This window comes from Tilletiopsis washingtonensis (genome assembly GCF_003144115.1).
Source record: "Tilletiopsis washingtonensis strain MCA 4186 unplaced genomic scaffold FA09scaffold_9, whole genome shotgun sequence".
Classification (NCBI taxonomy): Eukaryota; Fungi; Basidiomycota; class Exobasidiomycetes; order Entylomatales; genus Tilletiopsis; species Tilletiopsis washingtonensis.
The window spans coordinates 108095-126527 of NW_020312006.1; the positions used below are offsets into that span (position 1 = coordinate 108095).

The 18433-nt window shown below is 67.7% G+C and overlaps 6 protein-coding genes across 6 annotated transcripts; 3 read left to right on the top strand and 3 right to left on the bottom strand.

The window, feature by feature from the left end:
* Window positions 1–1516: 1516 nt before the first annotated feature.
* FA09DRAFT_338273 (DNA mismatch repair protein MutL) lies at window positions 1517–4485 on the bottom strand (the record flags this gene model as incomplete). Its single annotated transcript, XM_025744083.1, has 15 exons — window positions 1517–1539; window positions 1591–1636; window positions 1690–2058; window positions 2110–2266; window positions 2324–2438; window positions 2493–2756; window positions 2809–2866; window positions 2921–3019; window positions 3077–3225; window positions 3276–3486; window positions 3547–3781; window positions 3832–4007; window positions 4060–4197; window positions 4253–4294; window positions 4360–4485. 15 exons carry the CDS (start codon window positions 4483–4485, stop codon window positions 1517–1519), a joined length of 2208 nt encoding a protein of 735 aa, XP_025598679.1.
* A 683-nt stretch (window positions 4486–5168) lies between these two features.
* FA09DRAFT_329461 (hypothetical protein) lies at window positions 5169–9980 on the top strand. The gene is made up of 6 exons (XM_025742192.1): window positions 5169–6638; window positions 6788–6984; window positions 7039–7452; window positions 7508–7750; window positions 7807–8042; window positions 8098–9980. The coding sequence occupies exons 1-6, from the start codon at window positions 5307–5309 to the stop codon at window positions 9603–9605; spliced, it is 3930 nt and encodes a 1309-aa protein (XP_025598680.1). The 5' UTR covers window positions 5169–5306; the 3' UTR covers window positions 9606–9980.
* FA09DRAFT_329462 (NUC189-domain-containing protein) lies at window positions 9751–12614 on the bottom strand. Its single transcript, XM_025742193.1, has 4 exons — window positions 11484–12614; window positions 10727–11428; window positions 10090–10662; window positions 9751–10034 (listed from the first exon to the last, which is right to left on the bottom strand). The coding sequence occupies exons 1-4, from the start codon at window positions 12570–12572 to the stop codon at window positions 9933–9935; spliced, it is 2466 nt and encodes an 821-aa protein (XP_025598681.1). The 5' UTR covers window positions 12573–12614; the 3' UTR covers window positions 9751–9932.
* Window positions 12615–12807: 193 nt separating this feature from the next.
* Window positions 12808–16423, top strand: FA09DRAFT_262124 (hypothetical protein). The gene is made up of 8 exons (XM_025739747.1): window positions 12808–13907; window positions 13961–14197; window positions 14254–14509; window positions 14561–15189; window positions 15242–15612; window positions 15675–15784; window positions 15843–15994; window positions 16054–16423. The coding sequence occupies exons 1-8, from the start codon at window positions 13005–13007 to the stop codon at window positions 16246–16248; spliced, it is 2853 nt and encodes a 950-aa protein (XP_025598682.1). The 5' UTR covers window positions 12808–13004; the 3' UTR covers window positions 16249–16423.
* On the top strand, window positions 16193–16788 carry FA09DRAFT_262130 (hypothetical protein). Its single transcript, XM_025739748.1, has one exon. It carries the CDS (start codon window positions 16318–16320, stop codon window positions 16690–16692), a length of 375 nt encoding a protein of 124 aa, XP_025598683.1. The 5' UTR covers window positions 16193–16317; the 3' UTR covers window positions 16693–16788.
* Window positions 16789–16885: 97 nt separating this feature from the next.
* Window positions 16886–18298, bottom strand: FA09DRAFT_338277 (hypothetical protein; the record flags this gene model as incomplete). Its single annotated transcript, XM_025744084.1, has 3 exons — window positions 16886–17328; window positions 17382–17670; window positions 17720–18298. The coding sequence occupies 3 exons, from the start codon at window positions 18296–18298 to the stop codon at window positions 16886–16888; spliced, it is 1311 nt and encodes a 436-aa protein (XP_025598684.1).
* Between the last annotated feature and the right edge of the window lie 135 nt (window positions 18299–18433).

Below are 18433 nucleotides of genomic sequence, written 5' to 3' on the forward strand. Positions count from 1 at the left end.
CACGAGGTGTCCGGCGTGTGCCTTCTCAGCTGAAGCAGCCCGCTGCCACGTCGCAGCTCTCGAGGCAGGTGTCGAGCAGCTCCACCGTCAGCTCGGAGGCTCTTACCGACAGCACGACGCAGATCATCACGGCGAGCGATCTGCCGCCGCCAGTGCCTGACAAGTCGGACCCGCCGTCGCCGCAGGTCGAGCAAGTGTCGCAAGATGCTCCCACCGAGCAGCTGACCAGTGAGCTGGGCCACAGCCGGACAGAGTCTGGCAGCTGTGTGCCGCTCGAGCGCCTCTCCCAAGAGCAGCTCAGGCGCCTCGCAAGATCCTCGCAGCTTCTGTCCATCTACCTGGACGACGAGGACGAGGACGCTCGAGAGTCTTCTCACCTGCACGGCAGCTCCGTCGAGGACGAGAACGCGAGCGCTGCCAGCGAGTCGCGCCACCTCAAGCCTCCGAGTCCGCCGCCGAACCTCGAGCTCAACCTGCCGCTCGCTTCGCCGCTGCGCTTCACCTTCGATGGCGACGAGCTCCGCGTGCTTGAAGACAACGAGCAGGCCAGCCAGGACAGCAGTGCGGTGCGAGAGGACAAGCGCCCCGGCTCGCCTTCGCTCACGAGCTACGAGACTGCGCCGCCGTCCAGCCCCCGACGGGCCTCGCCGCCGCGATCGAAAAGCAGAGCGGGAGCTCGCACGCCTGACGCCCGACGGGCCAGTCGGCTGTCCAAGAGGATGTCTGGTGTAGCCCGCGTGCGCAAAGCGGCGTACTTTCGAGGCTCGAAGCCGCCGCTGCCGCCGCGCCGCGACACGGGCTCTGCGCACATCGATCGAGCTCAAGCGCCCGTTGATGCGGATGACTCAAGCTCGTCTTCCTCATTCTCGGACGAGGCCGAAGAAGACGAGGAGGAGGAGCCCTCGATGCCTGGATCGCTGCGCGCCGCCTCGCCTTGCTTCAGCCGCCGCGAGAAGGTCCGCGTGGAGTTGCAGCGCAAGGAGCGCAACCGAGCGCGCGTCGATGCGCTGCACAGCCTCGAGGGCATGGGCAAGCAGCGCAATGCGGACCCGAGTGCCGACGCCGAGACGATTAGCAGTACGGCCCAGAGCGACGACGAAGCGGCATGGGACTCGGAGTCGTCGGCGCTCGCTTTCAACACTGAGCTGCTGCTCAAGGTGCAGAGCGCGCTTCCGACGCTCGTGCCAGGCACGTCCGATGCTCAGAGCGTCGCGGCAGTGTCTGAGAATCTCTCAGCGCCGAAGGGAGTGACCGTCGACCCTTTTGTCACGCCCAAGCCGCCGCGCAAGCTCGTCGTGCCGCCCGAGGACGCCAAGCTCGAGCACGAGCAGCGCGGCCTGCGCGATCTGGAGGACGCCGAGCGTGCTCGAGACTACGCTCGCAGTCTGCATGTGGACCAGCCGACGCCGGGTCGCTTCGCTGCCGACGCTGGAGTGGCGCCTTGAGACGTACCAATGTTATTACAGAGTGCGAGAGTGTGCGAGAGTGAGGCTACTGCGTGCACGGCGGCAGCCCGCTAGCATCGCTCGAAGACGCGGTCTGCCCAGGAAGTTCAGCAAAGAGCGTCGCGACGAATGCCTCGCCACTCACATAGGTCAGGAAGCGATGCGACTTGTACGACGTCGCGCTCGAGCAGCTGAGAAGCACATGAGCGACGCACGAAGACGCGCAGCCCTTCGCTGCACTCACCTGCTTCGGCGCCACCCAGGGCACACGGCGCATGGCGCTGAACCAGACGTGCTGGACATTGAAGTGCTCCTCGGCCCGCGCTTCCTGCTCGATGCCGTCAAGCGAGTCGCGCGCCTCGTTGCCGGCCGAAGGCGGAACGTGAGCAAAGGCGATCTCCCTCGCGATGCTGCGGAAGCACTCCTTCTCGTCTGTCCAGTCCACTTGCGGGCCGAGGCGCAAGAGTAGCGTCGGCAGTCGGTCGAGCGCCAAGGGTGCACGCGAGGAGAGCACAGACGGGATGGTGTGCAGCGTGCCCGAGTCTGCATCGATACGCAGAGAGAAGTACTCGTCGAGCATCTCGGCGCGCGCGATCAGCAGCAGCGCGATGCGCTGGTGTATGAGCGTCAGCGCGGTTCACGCCGGAGCATGCAGGAGCCTCACCTCAACGATGTCGTCAACGCTCATGCCCGCCTCGTCAGCATCGGGCTCGGCCTCGACGCCTATCCGAATGAGGTCTCGGATGCTTGGTGGCGGCTCGAGACGGAAGCGACCTAAGCTGCCGAACTGGCGAAGCACGAGCTGGTATGCGAACTCCTCGCTATGCACGAGTCAGCCTTGTGAGCGTCGTACGGCGTGGCATCAGAGGCGCACTGACATGATGGCAGCGTGGTTGACGAGGTACAGCTTCGTCTCGTGCTGCACGAGCGACAGACCCATGTCGAGATCCACAACGCCGACGAAGGCGTGCCCTCGGAGCACCTCGCTCAGCCCTGCGACGAGGTGCATCAGCAAAGCGCCAAGGCTGCGGGCATCTGGTGACGCACCATTGTGGCGCGACTTGACCGCTTCTCGGCGCAGCTCGCGCACGCTCGTCAACAGGCATTCGCTTTCAGGCACTTTTGCAGCGCCATTGCTCTTCGAGCCCTCGGCACGCGGCTGGTCGTCGCTTCCTGCCTCCTCTAGCACTTCTGTGTTGTCCTCTCGCCGCGTTGCAGTGAAGCCCATCGCCTGCAGCGTACGGGAAGAGGCGTCGGTGCGGACCTGGTGCTGAGGATAGCCCTTCTGCGTCGACATCGGCCCTGTTTGCGCTAAGCACGAATGGTCAGTATCGATCGGCTGTGGTGGGACGAGCCGGCTCACTCTCACGAGCCTTGCCTTTTGCGGTCTCGGGCGGCGGCGCTCCCGGCAACGTGGCTTGCTGTTCAGACGAAGCGTCAGCGGCTTCCTTTCGCTTGCTTGGGGCTTCACCCACGCTGAACTCGAAGGTGCGGCTGGAGTTGGAGCCCGAGAGCACGTCCTGTGCGTGTGCGCAGACCTCCTCGATGACGTCCTCCTCGTCCAGGAAGTGCACCTGCGAGCCGCATTAGCTTCAACACTCTACTCTGGTCCGCAATGAAGCCTGGCTCACCTCGCTCTTTGTCGGGTGCACATTGACGTCGACCTTCTCTGGCGCGATCTTGAGAGCGATGTACAGCCACGGGTGGCCACCGCGCGGCAGGAAAGCCGAGTAGAGCGCCTCGAATGACTTCTTGAGACCCGGGCAGTCCACCAGACGATCTGCAGGGAGAGTCAGCAGACAGCAGTAGTGTCGCGCAGTGTCAGCTCACCGTTGATGAAGCACAGGAACGTCGTCTTCTTGGCGCTCCAATTGGCTCCGCTGATGTAGCCCTCGACGGAGAAGCCGAGGCGCTCATTGCGCAGCGGCGTGAGGTGCAGCAGCTCGCGCGAGACCGCACTGCCGTGCAGAGCACGGATGGCGTCGATCGTCTTGGTCGAAGGAGAGGCGGGCGTGCTGAGATCGGCGACATTCGAAGAGGCCTGGCGATGCAGGCAGAAGTCAGCACCCAAAGACCTTCGCCCTGAGCTCGCATCGCGCACCTTGCGACAGACGAACCCAACGCCTCGTCCGCCGTAGTGCAGCGCATACTTGGCCGCCACGTCGAGGGCGCGGTTGTACTCCTCCGTGGCGCTCTTGAGGGCGCGCAGGCGCTGCGGCACGTTGAAGAAGAGATCCTCGGCCGTGATGAGCGTGCCGTCTGTGCCTGCGCATGGCCGCGGCGCAGAGGACTGGCCGGGCTTGGGCGGCACGAGTGCGCCGCATGCATACGACGCCCTGCAGGGAGTCAGCAAGCAAGCCTGGGGGAGACACGCAGCACGGCTCACTGGTAGGCACACGCAGCGTCCTTCGTCTTGCTGACGACGCGCATTGAGGCGCTCACGTAGCTGATGCTGGCCAGTGCCTCGCCGCGAAAGCCAAAGGTGGACATGCGCGAGAGATCATCGAAGTTGCGCAGCTTGGACGTGGCGAAGCGCTCCGCCAGCAGCGGCAGGTCGGACTCCTGCCGGGAGCGGCGTCAGCGCGCAGTCAGAACTGGCGAGGATGCGACGTACTCTGACGCCGCAGCCATTGTCCTGGATCTGCAGCGACTTGAGGCCGCCTTCCTTGAGCGTGATCTTGATGAGCGTGGCGCCGGCGTCGAGACTGTTCTCGATGAGCTCCTTGAGCGCGTTGGCCGGCCGATGGATGATCTGAAGGTCGTGTGAGCCCAGTGCGGCACAGTCCGGGCTGCACGCTGCCACGCACCTCGCCGGCAGCGATGCGGTTGACAACCGCCTCGTCGAGACGCTGGCCAAGAGGGAGCAAAGTGAGTTTAGCCGTGCGCATCGCGGCCCGAGCGCGTGTATGCGCACCTGGATGGGCTGGCGCACGAGGTGCTGCACCCGCTCCTCAAGCTGAGCATCGAGCGGCTCCTCGGGCTGCTGCGCCTGCGTCGGCGAGGCCGAGCGCCGCTCGCCGACGACCGAGGAGCTCGCCATGGCGCGCGCTGTCCGCCGCCGCGGTGCGTGAAGCTTCTGCGGCCGCTTACGCGCTGGCGTGCAAGGAGAGCTGCGGCAGCTGCAGCATGTGGCCCAGCCGTTGCGAGAAGAAGGCGAAACGAGCGCTGCTGCCGCACGTGCACAAGAACCGGCCCCTGGTGCGGCTTAAGGCGTGGCGCTGCTGAGACTGATGGAGAGGGAAGGGAGGCCGCGTGCACCCTGAGCAGCAGGCGCACGCTCCTCTCATGCACGGCGCGGAGCGCTCCCTCTCGCGCGCGTCCACGCGTCGTGCCGGTGCCGCAGAGGAGCCCTGCGCTGCACATCCGGCGTGAGCGAAGACGGATGTGAAGATGCTTTGAATGAGCAGTCAGTGACTCGGATCAGCCTCACCGACCAATACTTGCCACGCTGGCCGCAGCAGGCCGCAGGAGCGTCAGGAGCACGCAAGGCGCACAGCCAAGCCCTCGCTCGGCGCGGCGGAGCTGCAGGCGCGCCACGAGGGCGCCGGGGGCGGGCAGGCGGGCAGGCGGGCGGTGTGCGCGTCGCTGGCGGCGGCTGGCTGTCGCCCGCACGCCGCACGGCGCACCGCACGGTGCTGGCAGCGCAGCCGAGGCGCCGGCGCCGGCAGCGCACAGCCGTCGAGGTGCAGCAGGCGCCATGTCCCATCTCCAGCACCCCTCTCCACCACGCCGCATCGTCCATCCCAGCTCGTCCTGCTCTGCCCGTGCCTCGCCGTGCCCCGCCGTGCCCATCGCGCCCGCCGCACCGCCGCCTGACCCCGCCTCGTGCGCTGAGCGCGCGCGTCCGTCGCGCTGCCCGCCATGGCGCGCCCCCACTCCTCCTACGGCGCGCCGCTCGACGACTACTCGCCGCGCCAGGGCCAGCAGCACATCATCAACATGGGCGGCATCGACGGCGGCGGCCACCACGCGGGTGCGGGCGGCGGCTCGGCGGCGGGTGCGTACCGCGCCGCGCAGCGCTCGCCGCTCATGGCCTCGTCGCCCTACTCGCCCGCCGGCGCGTTTGACAAGCAGCCGGGCGCACCAGGCTCGTCGTCCGCATACGCCTCGCCGCGGCAGGCACAGCACGGCGGCAGCCTGGCGCCGCAGCAGCCGCCGGCGGGCCAGAGCTCGCTGAGCCGCAGCCAGTCGCTGGGGCACCACGTGTACCAGCAGCACCAGCAGGCGCAGCAGCAGCAGCACGCTCAGCAGCAGCAGTATGCCCAGCACGGCTCCAGTCCGGCGCGGTCGCACCAGGCCGGCGCGCGCGGCTCGTACCACCGCTCGCGCGAGTCGGCGCAGCCGTCGTACTCGGACGGCTCCGGCGGCTCGTACGGCACGCCGCAGGCCGGCAGCGGCTCGTCGCGCTCCAGCCTGGTGGGCAGCGGCAGCCTGCTGCCGACCATCAACACGCAGATCCCCTCGGGCAACTTTGCCTCGAGCCCGTACAGCCCCAGCGGGCGCAACTCGATGTTCGCCGAGTCCTCCACCTCGACGTACAGCGCGCAGCCGCCGATGTCGCGCTCGCCGGGCCACGGCAAGAGCGGTGGGAGCCCGTACGCCTCGACACAGGCGGCGTTCAGCTCGAGCAGCCAGTTCCATTCGCCGCAGCAGCCCGGCTCGCAGCACCGGCCGTTGAGCATGCTCGAGAGCGGCACGTACTCCAACTTCCGTGACCGCTCCGGCACGAGTCCGGCGCAGCACGAGAGCGCACGCCTGGCGCATCGCACCTCGAACACGGCGCTGCGCGCCTCGGCGTACGAAGGCGGGCTGCCAACGTACCATGCGCCGGCGCAGTCGGGTGACTCTCTGCCGTATGCGTACAGCACCTCGGCGCTGGCCAGTGCCGCTGCGGGCTTGGGGCAGACGGGCCACGCGCCGCCCTCGCTTGGCGCTGGCGGGCCACCGCCGCGAGGCAGTGCCTTGTATGCGAGCGAGAAGGACCGGAGAGGCAGCATGCCTGCCACCACGTCCAGCGGATACGATCGCGAATGGCAGCAACAGCAACAGCAGGGGCCCTCGAAGGTGCCGCAGCGGCCTGTGCCGCAGGTGGGCTTCAGGCGCGTGCGCGACACGAACGACCTGAGGCCAAACGCGCAGGCTGCGGCACAGGGCTTTGGGCGGAGAGCAGACCCGGCAGGCGGGCATGTCAGCGTGAGTACCTCGGACGAAGGCTGAAGTGCTGCGCTGGCCGAGTGCGCGGATGCTGTGCTAGGCGGACGGGCATCACCATGCTTGTGTTGTCAGAGTCCGTGGGTGGTCTGGAGCGCAGAGCGCGTGCGCTGACCACGCTCTCCTCACAGCCGCTCAAGGCGATGACGACGTATCTGCACCACACGTACCACCTTGTCAACCCGGCGTTCTTCTACGAGCTCTCGTTCAACCCGCGGCGCGTGCTGACGAAGCCGAGCAAGCCGATGCACAACGACGGGCACGACAATGAGGACTCCGACTACATCCTCTACGTCAACGATTGGTTGGGCGCAGAGGAGGGGAACCGGTGCGTCTGCCGGGGTGCGCAGGGCTCGTGGCATTGACTGACGTTGCGCGACAGGTATCTCATTCTTGACGTGCTGGGCCAGGGCACGTTCGGACAGGTGGTCAAGTGCCAGAACATGAAGACGCACGAGATTGTCGCCGTCAAGGTGATCAAGAACAAGCCGGCCTACTTCCACCAGAGCATGATGGAGGTGACGATCCTCGAGATGCTCAACGGCAGCTGGGACCCCAACGACGAGCACCACATTCTGCGCCTGCGCGACACATTCATCCACGCGAAGCACCTCTGCCTCGTCTTCGAGCTGCTCTCGTCGAACCTGTACGAGCTGATCAAGCAGAACTCCTTCCGCGGCCTCAGCACCAGTCTCGTGCGCGTCTTTACCGCGCAGCTGCTCGACGCGCTGACGGTGCTGCACGAGGCGCGCCTGATCCACTGCGATCTCAAGCCGGAAAACATCCTGCTGAAGACGTGCGTGCGCCGGCTGAGCTCCTGGCGTCCCTCGAGCTGATCTCCGCCTCCACAGTCTGCAAACGCCGTCCATCAAGCTCGTCGACTTCGGCTCGGCGTGCCACGAGCGGCAGACGGTGTACACGTACATCCAGTCGCGCTTCTACCGCTCGCCGGAGGTGCTGCTTGGCCTGCCGTACTCGGCGTCCATCGACATGTGGTCGCTCGGCTGCATTGCGGTTGAGCTGTTCCTTGGCCTGCCGCTCTTCCCGGGCACGTCCGAGTACAACCAGATCTGCCGGATCGTCGAGATGCTAGGGTGAGCAGCGCTCCATGGCCTTCTTTTCCGCCAGCGCTAACCCATCTGCCTTGCAGTCTGCCGCCGGCGTTCATGCTCGACCAGGGCAAGCAGACGGGCGAGTTCTTCTCGGTGCACAGCGACGAGTACGGGCGCAAGACGTACCGCCTCAAGTCGCTCGATCAGTACTCCAAGGAGCACAACACGCAGGAGCAGCCGTCGAAGAAGTACTTCCAGGCCACCACGCTGCCCGAGATCATCAAGACCTACCCGATGCCGCGCAAGAGTGGCCGGCCAGCGGACGTGCCAAAAGGTGCGCTGCCCGTTCCGCACTTTATTTGTCCTCCGCGCTGACGCTCCCTTCGCAGAAATGGCGTCGCGCACCTGCTTTATCGACTTTGTCACTGGCCTGCTCAACATGGACCCCGCGCAGCGGTGGACGCCGCAGCAGGCGCGCAAGCACCCCTTCATCACCAACGAGAAGTTTGTCGAGCCGTACAAGCCGCCGCCGAACCCATCGAGTCCGACGACTGCGGCGCGCACCAGCAAGGCTGCGAACGCGACTGTCGAGGCTGCCAAGCACCCGTACGGCGGCCTGCCGCAGACTCCGTCACGGCAATCGGGACGCGCCTATCCAGACGCTGCGGCCTACAACCAACATTTGGCACAGCAGCAGGCGTACAACTCGGCGCATCAGGCACGGCAATCGCAGCCTCCGCCGGTCAACAACCCGTACGCGCAGGACGCTCAGGCGCAGGCTCAGGCGCAAGCAAAGGCGCAAGCAAAGGCCCACGCACAGGCGCAGCAGCAGCATCAGCAGCAGCATGCGCACGCTCAGGCGCAGGCACAGGCGCAGGCAGCTGCTGCTCACCACGCTGCCGTGTCTCCGCAGGGCTACGCGGCGCCCCCTGCGAATGCCACAGGCGTGCAGACGCGCAGCCGCTCGAACACGATGACGCGCATGGACACGGTGCCGCCGCAGCTGGCCAAGCTCGGTCTCGACTCGACACCGCACTCTGGCGCCAACCTGCACTCGGCCACGCCGGTGCTCACGCGGGAAGAGTCACTGCGCGAGTGGGAGCGGCGGCAGCAGCAGAACGGCGGCGCTGCGCCGATGCCACAACAGCTGGCCGCCGGTGGTGGCGCGACGGGCAGCGGCAAGGCACGTACGTCTTCCAACTACGGGCATCTCGACCTGTTGCAGCACGGCACCGGCGCGACCGGCTGGTCGCAGCAATGGAGCGGCGCGGGCTCGTCGGCGCAGCGGCATAGCTCGCAAGGCCAGCCGAGCGCCTACACGTCGCCATCGGGCAGTGCGATCCACTCGCCACCCGGCGGGCAGCCGCCAGGAGCATTCTCGGTCATCGTCGACGGGCAAGACCGGCGAATGGTCAATCCGCACGACGCGATGAGCGCCAGCTCGGCCATGGCCAACATGCCGTCGCACGGCGCGGGCGGCATGTCGGGCATCACGCAGCCGCCGCAGGCGGCCTACTCGAGTGCCTCGAGCGGGCCGTCGCAGGCCTCGCGCTACCAGCCGCCGGCGAGCAGCACATACGGCGCGGCGGGCATGTCGTTCGACCCGTACGACACGGGCATCGCGCAGCTCATGCCTGCGCTCAAGCCGACGCAGTACCAGGGCAGCCAGGCGGGCGCAGCGACGCAGCGGCACTCCGTCGCCGTCACGCCGGGCGGCGGCTCGTCGTACGCAGGGCTGCAGTCGGTCCACACGGCGGCCAGTCCGAGCGGCATGCGCGGCGACGACGGCTTTGGCATGCAGGGCTTCGACGGCCGGCGGTACTCGCAGCAGCAGCACCCGCAGATGCAGCAGCAGCACCCGCCGGCCGCGTCGCCGCAGGGCCACCAGCGCTTCTGAGGCCCGGCGTGGCCCGCTGCTGCTGGACTGCTCTTAGATCCGCTCTCTGTGTCGTCGCCGCCAATCTCACACCATCTGCGTGCTCACCCGGGCCTGTACACGTCGCCATGCTCCCTCTCTTCGGCGCGGCGGACGCCTGCAAAGCGATGTCATACCCCACGATGGAATTGCGTGGCCGTGCCCCGTCCTTTTGTGAAGAGCCTTTGCGTGAGAGGAGAGAGAGCACAGTGAAAGAGGCAAGATTACGAGGAGCAGTGTGTGGCGAAGGATCGGACAGTGCAGCGGAACGAGCAGCAGGGTTGGTAGGGGGGCGGAGCGTAAAGTCGTCTACTCTTCTTCTGACTCGTCAGAGCCCTCGGACGCCTCGAGATCGAGCAGCCCGCCGCCCTTGCCCGTGTCCGAGTCCTCATCCTCGTCCTCCTCCTCGTCCTGCAGGGAGATTCGTGAGCAATCGGGCGCTTGGCCGGGCAGACGGCCGACTCACCACCTCGTCCGAGTCGTCGTCCAGCTCGCTCTCGTCCTCGCCGTCCTCCAGCACGTCCGGATCGTCGCTCTCCTCGTCCGCGCTGCCCTCGGCCGAGCCAGCGTCGATCATCTCAACATCCGAGCCCGCCGCGCTGTCGTCGTCGGCCTCCTCGTCGCTCTCGCCCGACGTGACGCCCATGGACGTGCTGGCGCCCAGCGCGACGTCCTCGACCGAAGCGTCGTCGTCATCGTCGCTCGCCTGGCCGAGCACGTCCACCTCGTCTGCGTCCTCATCCAGGTCCTCGTCCGACGCGCCCTCGGCGGCCTCGCCGTCGCTCTCCTCGTCGCTGCTGCCCTCGACCCACCGGCCGGCCTCGCGCACGGGCTTCGGCGCCGCAGCGGTGCGCTGCTTCGTCTTGAGGCCCTGCACAGGTGCGCGTGCGGCCGCATCGGCAGCGTACGCAGTGCGCAGCTCGATCTGCGCAAGCACGAGCTCGAGGCGACCGGAGAGCGCAAGCAAGCGGTCGTGGGCCGCCAGCCGGCTCGACAGGACGGTGTGCAGCGAGGCGAGGCGCGTCACGAGGTTCGGGAGCTGCAAATGACAGGCCCGTCAGCCGAGGCTCCAAGAGAAGAGCAGTCATGGCCAGTCTACTTACAGACATGAGATACGCGGTGTGCGCAGCCAGCGTGGCACGCACCCACTCCACCAGGCCTCGCGCACGCTGGCTGCCCAGTGCACCTCGCGAGCGCTGCCCCTGGCCCATGCGCACGACTGCGGCCTCGAGCAGGCGCACAGCCAGCGGGCCAGAGATGCGCCGCACACTCTCGCGGATCAGCTGCGGGTCGTTGTGCACCAGCACCGAGGAGAGCAGTGCCGTGTCGTCCGAGTGCAGGGCCTGCGTGAGGGTCTGCGCGAGACTGATGCCGCCGCCGAGAGGCGCACGCGGAACATCCTCCTCGTCCTCATCGTCGGACTCGGAAGCATTACCGTTGGCGAGCGCCGCACTGCCGTTTGCGGCGCCGTTGCGCCCTTGCTTCTGGCGGACGTCAAGACCCTTGAGACGAGCAGCGAGTGTCGGCTCCGCAGCGGAGGCGTCCATGTCTGCATCGAGGTCTGCCTGCGCATCGGCACCGGCCGCGGCGTCGGGCTGCGGAAGCAGGCCCGAGTCGTCGGCCAGCACAGACGAGCTGGCAGCACCGCTAGCGCGCGCAGCAGCGCCACTCGGCTCGGCATAGCGCTGCGTCGCGGCGATGCCGCCAGCCAGGGCAGCGTCGCCATCCGAGAGCAGCCCACCGGCGGAGCCAGCGCGCACGAGCTCGATCACTGGCGGAAGCGCAGACGAATCATCGAGCAATTGCTGCGAGCGGCGCGTGTCAGCATTCGCCAAGCGGTGCAGGACGGAGGCCACTCACTGTCCGCTCGAGCACGAGCTTCGCACCCTTGACGAGCGCGGCGACATACAGCTGGTTGCCCACCTGTGCCGCGTCCAGCAGCGGCGTGGCCTCGGCCTTCTTGCTCGCCTTGAGCGTGACGGACGAGACGCGCTCGAGCGCCGGCGTGCGCTTGGCGCTGCCGTCGAGCGCAGCAGGCACGGCGTAGATGCCGGCGTCGCCAGACGTGGTGATGGCCAGCACGAGGGCACGCTCGGCAGTGCTGAGCGCAATGATCTGGCGTGCCGGCGCCGTCATGGGCAGCGTGGCCAACGGCCGTGCGGCCTGGCCCCACAGCGTCAGCACACGGTCGTTGGACGCAGCACTGACGAAGGAGGCAGCGGGTGCCGGAGCAGCGAGCGCAGTGAGGTGCGTGATGGGCGACGCATGGCCTGTCCAGCTCCGCTTCGCGCCGCCGAGCTCGTCGATGGCATGCGACGCCGCCAGCAGCTCGCTCGTCTCGCCGAGCGCCGAGACCTGCGGCGCCGGCGTCCGCTCCGGCGGCGCGTCCGGCGAGGTGAGCGACCACTTGCGCACGACCGAGTCGGCGCATGCGGCGTGCAGGCTCTGCCCGTCGTGCGAGAAGTGCAGTGCACGCACGCCGCGCGGGCCGGCAGCGGGCGCCTTGTCGCTCAGCGAGCGCAGCACGCGGCCGTGCGTGGGCGAGAAGAGCGCCACGGTGCCGTCGGCGAGGCCGAGCGCGACGACGGGCGTCGCCGCCGAGCTCGACGAGGCGACGGCGGCGGCATTGGCGGCGGCGGTGCCTTTCTTGCGCTTCTTGGGCGCCTCGGGCGACGCGGCCGATGACGAGGCGTGCGGCAGCGCGCCCCACGCCAGCGCCTCGGCGCGCGCCGCCGGCAGCACGTAGTCGGCGGTGAGGCGCGCGTCGGGCGAGGCGTAGATGCGCAGGCGATGCCGGTCCAGCGCCTGCGTCAGCAGCGCAAAGAGGTCGGCGCGCGGCGAGAAGGCCGAGAGCGTGGCGGGCGCAGCGTCGGGCGCGGCCTGCGTCGCACTGGCAGACGAGGCGGGGCGCGACTTTGGCGGCGCCGAGGCGCCTTTTGACTTGGCCATGCTGGGTGCAGGGGCAGGTGCGCGGAGGGTGCGGAGGGTGATGGGAGCGGTGAGAAGGAGCGGCGCCTCGCACCTCTCAGCTCTCCTGCCGCCGTGACTTTTCTGGGTCACGTGCGGCGCCGTCCTTCCAACGAGCGTGGGAGCAGATGCGTGGGAGCTGTTGGTCTGGCGGGAAGCGCGTAAAGAGGCGCGTCTCGAGCTCGCTGTGCCTGGCATGGACAGCGCCCGAGGGTCTGCTCCCACCACCACCACCACCTCGTCCTCCTGCGCCGCCTGCCACCTCTCGCGGGGCCGCTGCCCGCTCCACACTTCGCCAGCGCGTGTGAACGGTGCGGCATGCGCGCAGCACGAGCGCTGCCCTCCTCACTCGTCACACGGCCGCGGCCTCCACCGTAGCCGCGCGGTCAGCCAGCGACCCCAGCCACCGGCGCCATGCCCGCCCCGGCCGGCGACACCGACGAGGAGGAGTTCGAGTGGGACGCCGAGCAGGAGGAGACGATGGCCGCCTACGAGGCCGAGATCGCCACGCAGCACGCCCGCGGCGGCTCGGCCGTGCCGCAGCAGCACGGCAACGCCGCGCCGCGCCCGCAGCCGCGCCAGCAGCAGCGTGTGCTGGAGCAGGCCGAGGCCGAGGAGCAGCGCAGACGCTCGGGTGCGGTCCAGAATGGCACATCGCGCACGGCGTCGCGCCCGGCCGCCTCGCTGTTGCCATCCTCGCACGCCGGGTCGGCAGTCACGTTCGACGCCTTCTCGCCGGGCCACCCTTGGGATCATCCGCCTGGCACCGCGGCGGAGCGCTCCCTCTACCTTCGCCAGGATCTGCTGTCCGACGACATGATTCCACAGCCGCAGCCGCCAGCAAAGAAGCCGCGGCTCGGCATGGGCCGCGCGCTGCCGCAGCCACCACAGCGCGCCAACGCACTTGCGCCTTCGCAGCGCCCGCCTGCGCCGGGCCCCGACGAGGTCGTGATCTCGCGCAACGGTAGACTGGCCGCTGCGCCGGACGAGGAGTTTGACGATGAGGCCCTATGGCAGGATGAGGAGTCGCTGCGGCTGGTCGAGGAAGAGGCCGTGCAGCAGTCGCAGCGCAGCTCGCAGCCCACCAGGCCTGTCGCTGTCGCGCGTGCCGCCCAGCCGCTCGGCGCTCGAGGCCCACCTGTGCGCTCGACTTCCAGCCCCGCCGGCCGAGTCGCTGCCGGGCACGCTGGCCCCGCTGCGGCGAATCTGAATGGCCGAGCTTCGCTAGTCGCTGGTCCTTCGATCCTTGAGGAGGGCCGGCAAGTCCGAGCGCCCGCACCAGCTCCCAATGCGAACGCGGCGAAGCTCGTGGAACAGGTGAGCGAGCGTGGCGCTCGGGCATTGACGTCGTGCTGACTGTCCCTTTGCAGCTGCGCGCCCAGCTGAAAGAGAAGGACGCCTCTATCCGCACGCTCACTGAGGCGAAGCGGCAGCAAGAGGGCGAAGTCACGATCGTGCGCAAGAACAGCGAGACGGCCAAGCTGAAGCTCGAGCAGCTGCAGCAGCAGCTGCAGGAGGCAGAGCTGGCTCACAAGACGGAGAAGGAGCGCCTCATTCGCGAGCACGACGAGGAGCGGAGGAGCGCCGAGAGTGTGGCGGCGTTCAACGTGAGTTGCTGGGCGTGACGAAAGCTGACGACTCCGGCTGACGCCTTTGTCGACAGCACATGTCGCACACCACCTCTCGCCGCATGATCGCCGGCGGCAGCGTCCCGCGCCGTCCGGCTGCCTCCTTGGTGCGCGACCCCAGTGGGCCGAGCAGCAGTGCGGCGCAGCGTGCGGGCTTGACGACGCCGACGCGGCGTGGGCGCAATGGCCAGCGGGAGAGCCGTGCGCTGGGACACGAGGCGGGAGACGAGGAACGCAGTCCGAGTCAGCGCTCTGCGGCGGCCAAGAGGACCAAGCTGCAGACGCCGCAGGGTCAGTGCCGCTGCCGCAGCGCCGTCGTCTTGAGGCTCATCCCCGCTGCAGTGCCGTTCCCGAACCTGCGCAACTCGTTTGCCCAGCCCGGCCGAGTGGCACGCAACGGCGTCCTCAACTCCGCCGCGAAGGGCAAGGCTGCAGTGCGGGATGGCGATGGCTCGCCCGACGTCGAGATGGCAGATGCCGCCCCGGACGTCAATGGAGATCGCCAGCCCGTCACTGCGGAACTGCAGTCGCTGCCGTGGCACGATGTGCGCGCTCGCTATCCGCTCATGCAGGCGATCTATGCGCGGCGACGAGCGGCGCTGATGGGCCACGTCCTGGCGCACTCTTCTTGCGCCACCTCTTCTGCACATCGGCAAGCAGGGCCGGCGCCGCGCACCGTGCAGAAGCTGCTTGTGGCTGCGCTGCCGGCGTGGCTGCCAAGCGACACGCATGCGCTGTACGCCTCCGCCACGGCGAATCTGCTCGGCATCCTCAGCAGTGTGGGCGACGGGCCGCAACGCTTCGCCTTCCTCGCGCACAACGCTGCCCATGTGCCCTCGGGCTCGGAGACGGACGATGCGGCGGACTTTTGGGATGCACACAAGCTGTGTGAAGACGGGCTGGCGGGTCTGCTCGACAGCATTGCGGCCGTGCTGCGAGCCATGCTGCAGTGTCTGATGCTCGCGCGGCATGTGAGTCGCTTGGCTTTCTGTCGCTGCTGTTGGCTGACGCATGCCGGTGCAGTCCGAGGCAATACAAGACGTGCTGTCTCTGGCCATGAGTCTCGGATACTCACACCGCACTTTCGTCTACTCTCTCCTCGCGCCAGATCGACAAGCAGCCACCGACGCAACGCAAGCACCACGCACACCTGGCTTGTCATCGGCACAGCCCTTCGCATCTGCGCTCGTCGCACTCGTGCGGCTGCCTGTCGTGCCCGAAACAAGAACCGGCACCATGCCGGCCGAGGCAAAGAGTGACGCGCAGGCGACGCAGAGCAACGCACTGCCGCCGCCGTGGGAGCTGCGTGAAGAAGAGCAGAACGAGCTGCTGGCGTCGGTCATTGGCGTGCTGGAGATTCTCGCGTGGGGGCTGCTCGAGCAGGACTTTGGCCGGTGAGCATAACCCTGGCGTCCGCACACGTAGCACTCCACGCTGACATCACCTTGCGGTGCAGCATCAGAGTCGTATTCGACGCGCCCGGCTTTCTCTCTGGCTTGCTCGACTCTAAGCGTCCAACAGCTCTGCTGTGCCGCACGATGCGCATTCTGACGCATATGGGCCAGTGTGAGTTGGAGCTGGCCACGTCGCTGTGGCAACTAGCGCTGACCATCACAATCTGCAGACGCCAACGCTTGGAGCACGCTCGTTGCCTGTCCGCTCGAGAAGGCGCGCAAACGAGTTCTGCCGCATCGCGTTGCCCAGTCGCAGACGCCGCTCTTCGAGGTGCTGGCCGCACATCTCGTCGATGATCGACGTGCAGACAGGCCAGTGGAAGTGAGCTTCCAGTGCGGGTCTCGTGCACGGCCACCGCTGACTTGCGCCTTCGTTTCAAGGCGCACGCACTGCATTTCGAGATCGTCGTCTTTCTATCTCAGCTCGTCATTCACCATGCCGAAGCCGCAGTGCTCGTCGCCGAGAGCGCCTCGCTGCTTGCTGCATTCGTGCGCTGCCTCGACTGCGACACTGCGGCTGTGTGGCATGACGACGGACTGAGCATCGATGGCGACACCGTCAAACTCGAGGAGTGAGTGACGCGACGCGCGTAGGTCTTCCCATCGCGCTGATGCACGCCACGCAGCATCGTCACTCGGATATGTATGGACGTGCGGTTACTGGCACAGCTGTACACGTTTCCCGACCGGCCACCCAACCTGGCGCGACGGCTGTGCAGCGAGGAGTGCCATGCGATCTACAACGGCGGACGGCACGCCTACGTGCTGGCGCTCAGCCGCATCGCCTTCGCCGACGAGCCGTCGTGGGTGGACGACGCGGAGCGGAGACGCATGCAGGTCGTCACCGGTAAGTCGAGCCGGGCAGCAGACGTCTGGCGCTTGCTGACGTCCGACCTGCAGACTTGGCCGTTGAGCTCGTGGAGCTCATGCTCAATCCCGAAGAGCTCGAGGCGGCGTGGGAGCTGTGCGCCGAGGGCGCCAGCGACGACCGCGGCGATGATGCCTCGTCTGGGTCTCTGACGCAGGCGTCGAATCCTGCCGGCGCTCCTACGCCGGTCGCCAATCGGGCGGCCGCCGCGTCGCAGACCCAGCCCGAGATGATCGTGATTGACGACGACGATGACGACGAGATGGACGACGCGGACGCCGAGGAGGCCATGCGCGGCCACTGACCTGTCCTGTGCGCCTTGCTCTGCTAATTGCCACCATCCTCTTACGCTGCGTCGAGCGTGAGCAGCCAGATGCCCCAGCCCTCGTAGTCGGCGTCGTCGTGCGTCGAGGGGGCGCGGCCTGCGATCAGCCTGGCGCTGAGCCTGTGCGCCGCCAGCGTGTCCCACAGTGCTTCCTCGTCGATGTGGCGGTGCTTCTTCGCCAGCAGGGCAAGTGGCCCAGGGCCGTCCTGCGCTGCCGATGACGAGCTCGAGAGGAGACGCGCAATCGTGCGAGCAAGTGCGGTGAAGGAGGAGGGGTTGTACGTGCAGTCCGAAGCGAGCACGATGTCTGCTGCGGCTCCGTCTGTGCGCCTTAGCTCCGCAGGCAGCTTTTCCGCGTCCCAGTCGAGGAGCAGCGAGCGAACAAGCACGCTGCGATCGTCACGCGCTGCTAGACTTGCCGAGTTGAGACCGATGTTGGTGTCGATGAGCGACAACGCGGGCTCTGCGAGCTGTGCGGTCAGCGCCAGCGGACTGCATGCCGAGACACAGACTGACCGAGGTCGGTGGCCCAGCATTCAAGCGTCGTGCGAGACGGCGCATCGTCTTCTGACGAGGCGGGCGAGCTTGCTGTCCTCTTGTTCCACAGCGCAGCGAGCATGATGGAGAGCATGGCTGTGCCAGCACCGAGCTCTACGACGCGAAGGCTCGGGGCGGTGCAGAGTGATTGCAGATGATTGCGAGCTGTCCGCTCCATCTCAAGGTCCTTAGCCTCGACCTCGGCTGCCCCGGCTGGCAGCACCTCCACAAGCAGCCGACTGAGGTGCATGGCGGCGTCCCAGACGTGCTGCGACAGCGTCAGCACAACCTGTGAGCGCAGACTCAGCCGCACGCACCTTGTCGAGTGCGAAGCCAGTCTGCTCGCGGATCTCCAGCACACGATATCTCTCTTGGCGCCCGAGCGTGAAGAGTCGAGAGGTCGAGTCCACCTTGTCGTTTCCTGCAGCACCTCGGCCCACGCGGATCGGGCCCGTCACGACAGGGATAGGCAGCGCATCGAGAGCATCGTCTGCGTGCCGCCGACTATCGAATGCCGTGCACAGATGCACGCCCAGGTCGGCCTCGCCATTCTTGCGACGCTTGTGCGTCGCCGGCCGGTGCTCGGCCCACATGGCGAGGCGCAGCTCTGCGTCGTGCCGCAGGGCGGGCGCCGTGAGCGTCGTGACGCGGTAGGCATCCTGCGGCCCACTCCATGTGACCGAGACTGGCTCCTGCTTCGGCACGGCGCGCAGCTGGCCCTGCTGCAGCACGACCCACTGCAGCCGCAGCAGCAGCGGCTCGGCGGGCGTGTGCACCAGGTCGCGCAGGTCCGAGCAGATGAGCGGCGACACACCCACAGCCTCGCCCGGCGCGACGCGCGACGGCGGCGGTCGCTGGAAGGAGAGGTACGTGTAGGCCGCCTGCGAGCCGCTCATTCTCCTTGCTTGACGCTGCCTGCTTGTGTGTGGTGGTGTGGAGCAGGATCGAGGAGGCACAACTTCGAGGCGAGGCCACCAAAAGTCGCGTTACCCGACTTCCGAGACGCGCCGCACTTCTCCACCGCCTCTCCG

Coding starts and splice junctions, on each gene's coding strand:
- FA09DRAFT_262124 (XM_025739747.1), top strand. CDS start 13,005: ATGCCCGCCCCGGCCGGCGACACCGACGAGGAGGAGTTCGAGTGGGAC. Junction 14,510..14,560: donor CAAGCTGCAGACGCCGCAGG/GTCAGTGCCGCT, acceptor TCCCCGCTGCAG/TGCCGTTCCCGAACCTGCGC. Junction 15,190..15,241: donor GTCTGATGCTCGCGCGGCAT/GTGAGTCGCTTG, acceptor ATGCCGGTGCAG/TCCGAGGCAATACAAGACGT.
- FA09DRAFT_262130 (XM_025739748.1), top strand. CDS start 16,318: ATGGACGTGCGGTTACTGGCACAGCTGTACACGTTTCCCGACCGGCCA.
- FA09DRAFT_329462 (XM_025742193.1), bottom strand. CDS start 12,572: ATGGCCAAGTCAAAAGGCGCCTCGGCGCCGCCAAAGTCGCGCCCCGCC. Junction 10,663..10,726: donor ACACCGCGTATCTCATGTCT/GTAAGTAGACTG, acceptor TGTCATTTGCAG/CTCCCGAACCTCGTGACGCG. Junction 10,035..10,089: donor ACGACGACTCGGACGAGGTG/GTGAGTCGGCCG, acceptor ATCTCCCTGCAG/GACGAGGAGGAGGACGAGGA.
- FA09DRAFT_329461 (XM_025742192.1), top strand. CDS start 5,307: ATGGCGCGCCCCCACTCCTCCTACGGCGCGCCGCTCGACGACTACTCG. Junction 6,639..6,787: donor CGGCAGGCGGGCATGTCAGC/GTGAGTACCTCG, acceptor CTCTCCTCACAG/CCGCTCAAGGCGATGACGAC. Junction 7,751..7,806: donor CGGATCGTCGAGATGCTAGG/GTGAGCAGCGCT, acceptor TCTGCCTTGCAG/TCTGCCGCCGGCGTTCATGC.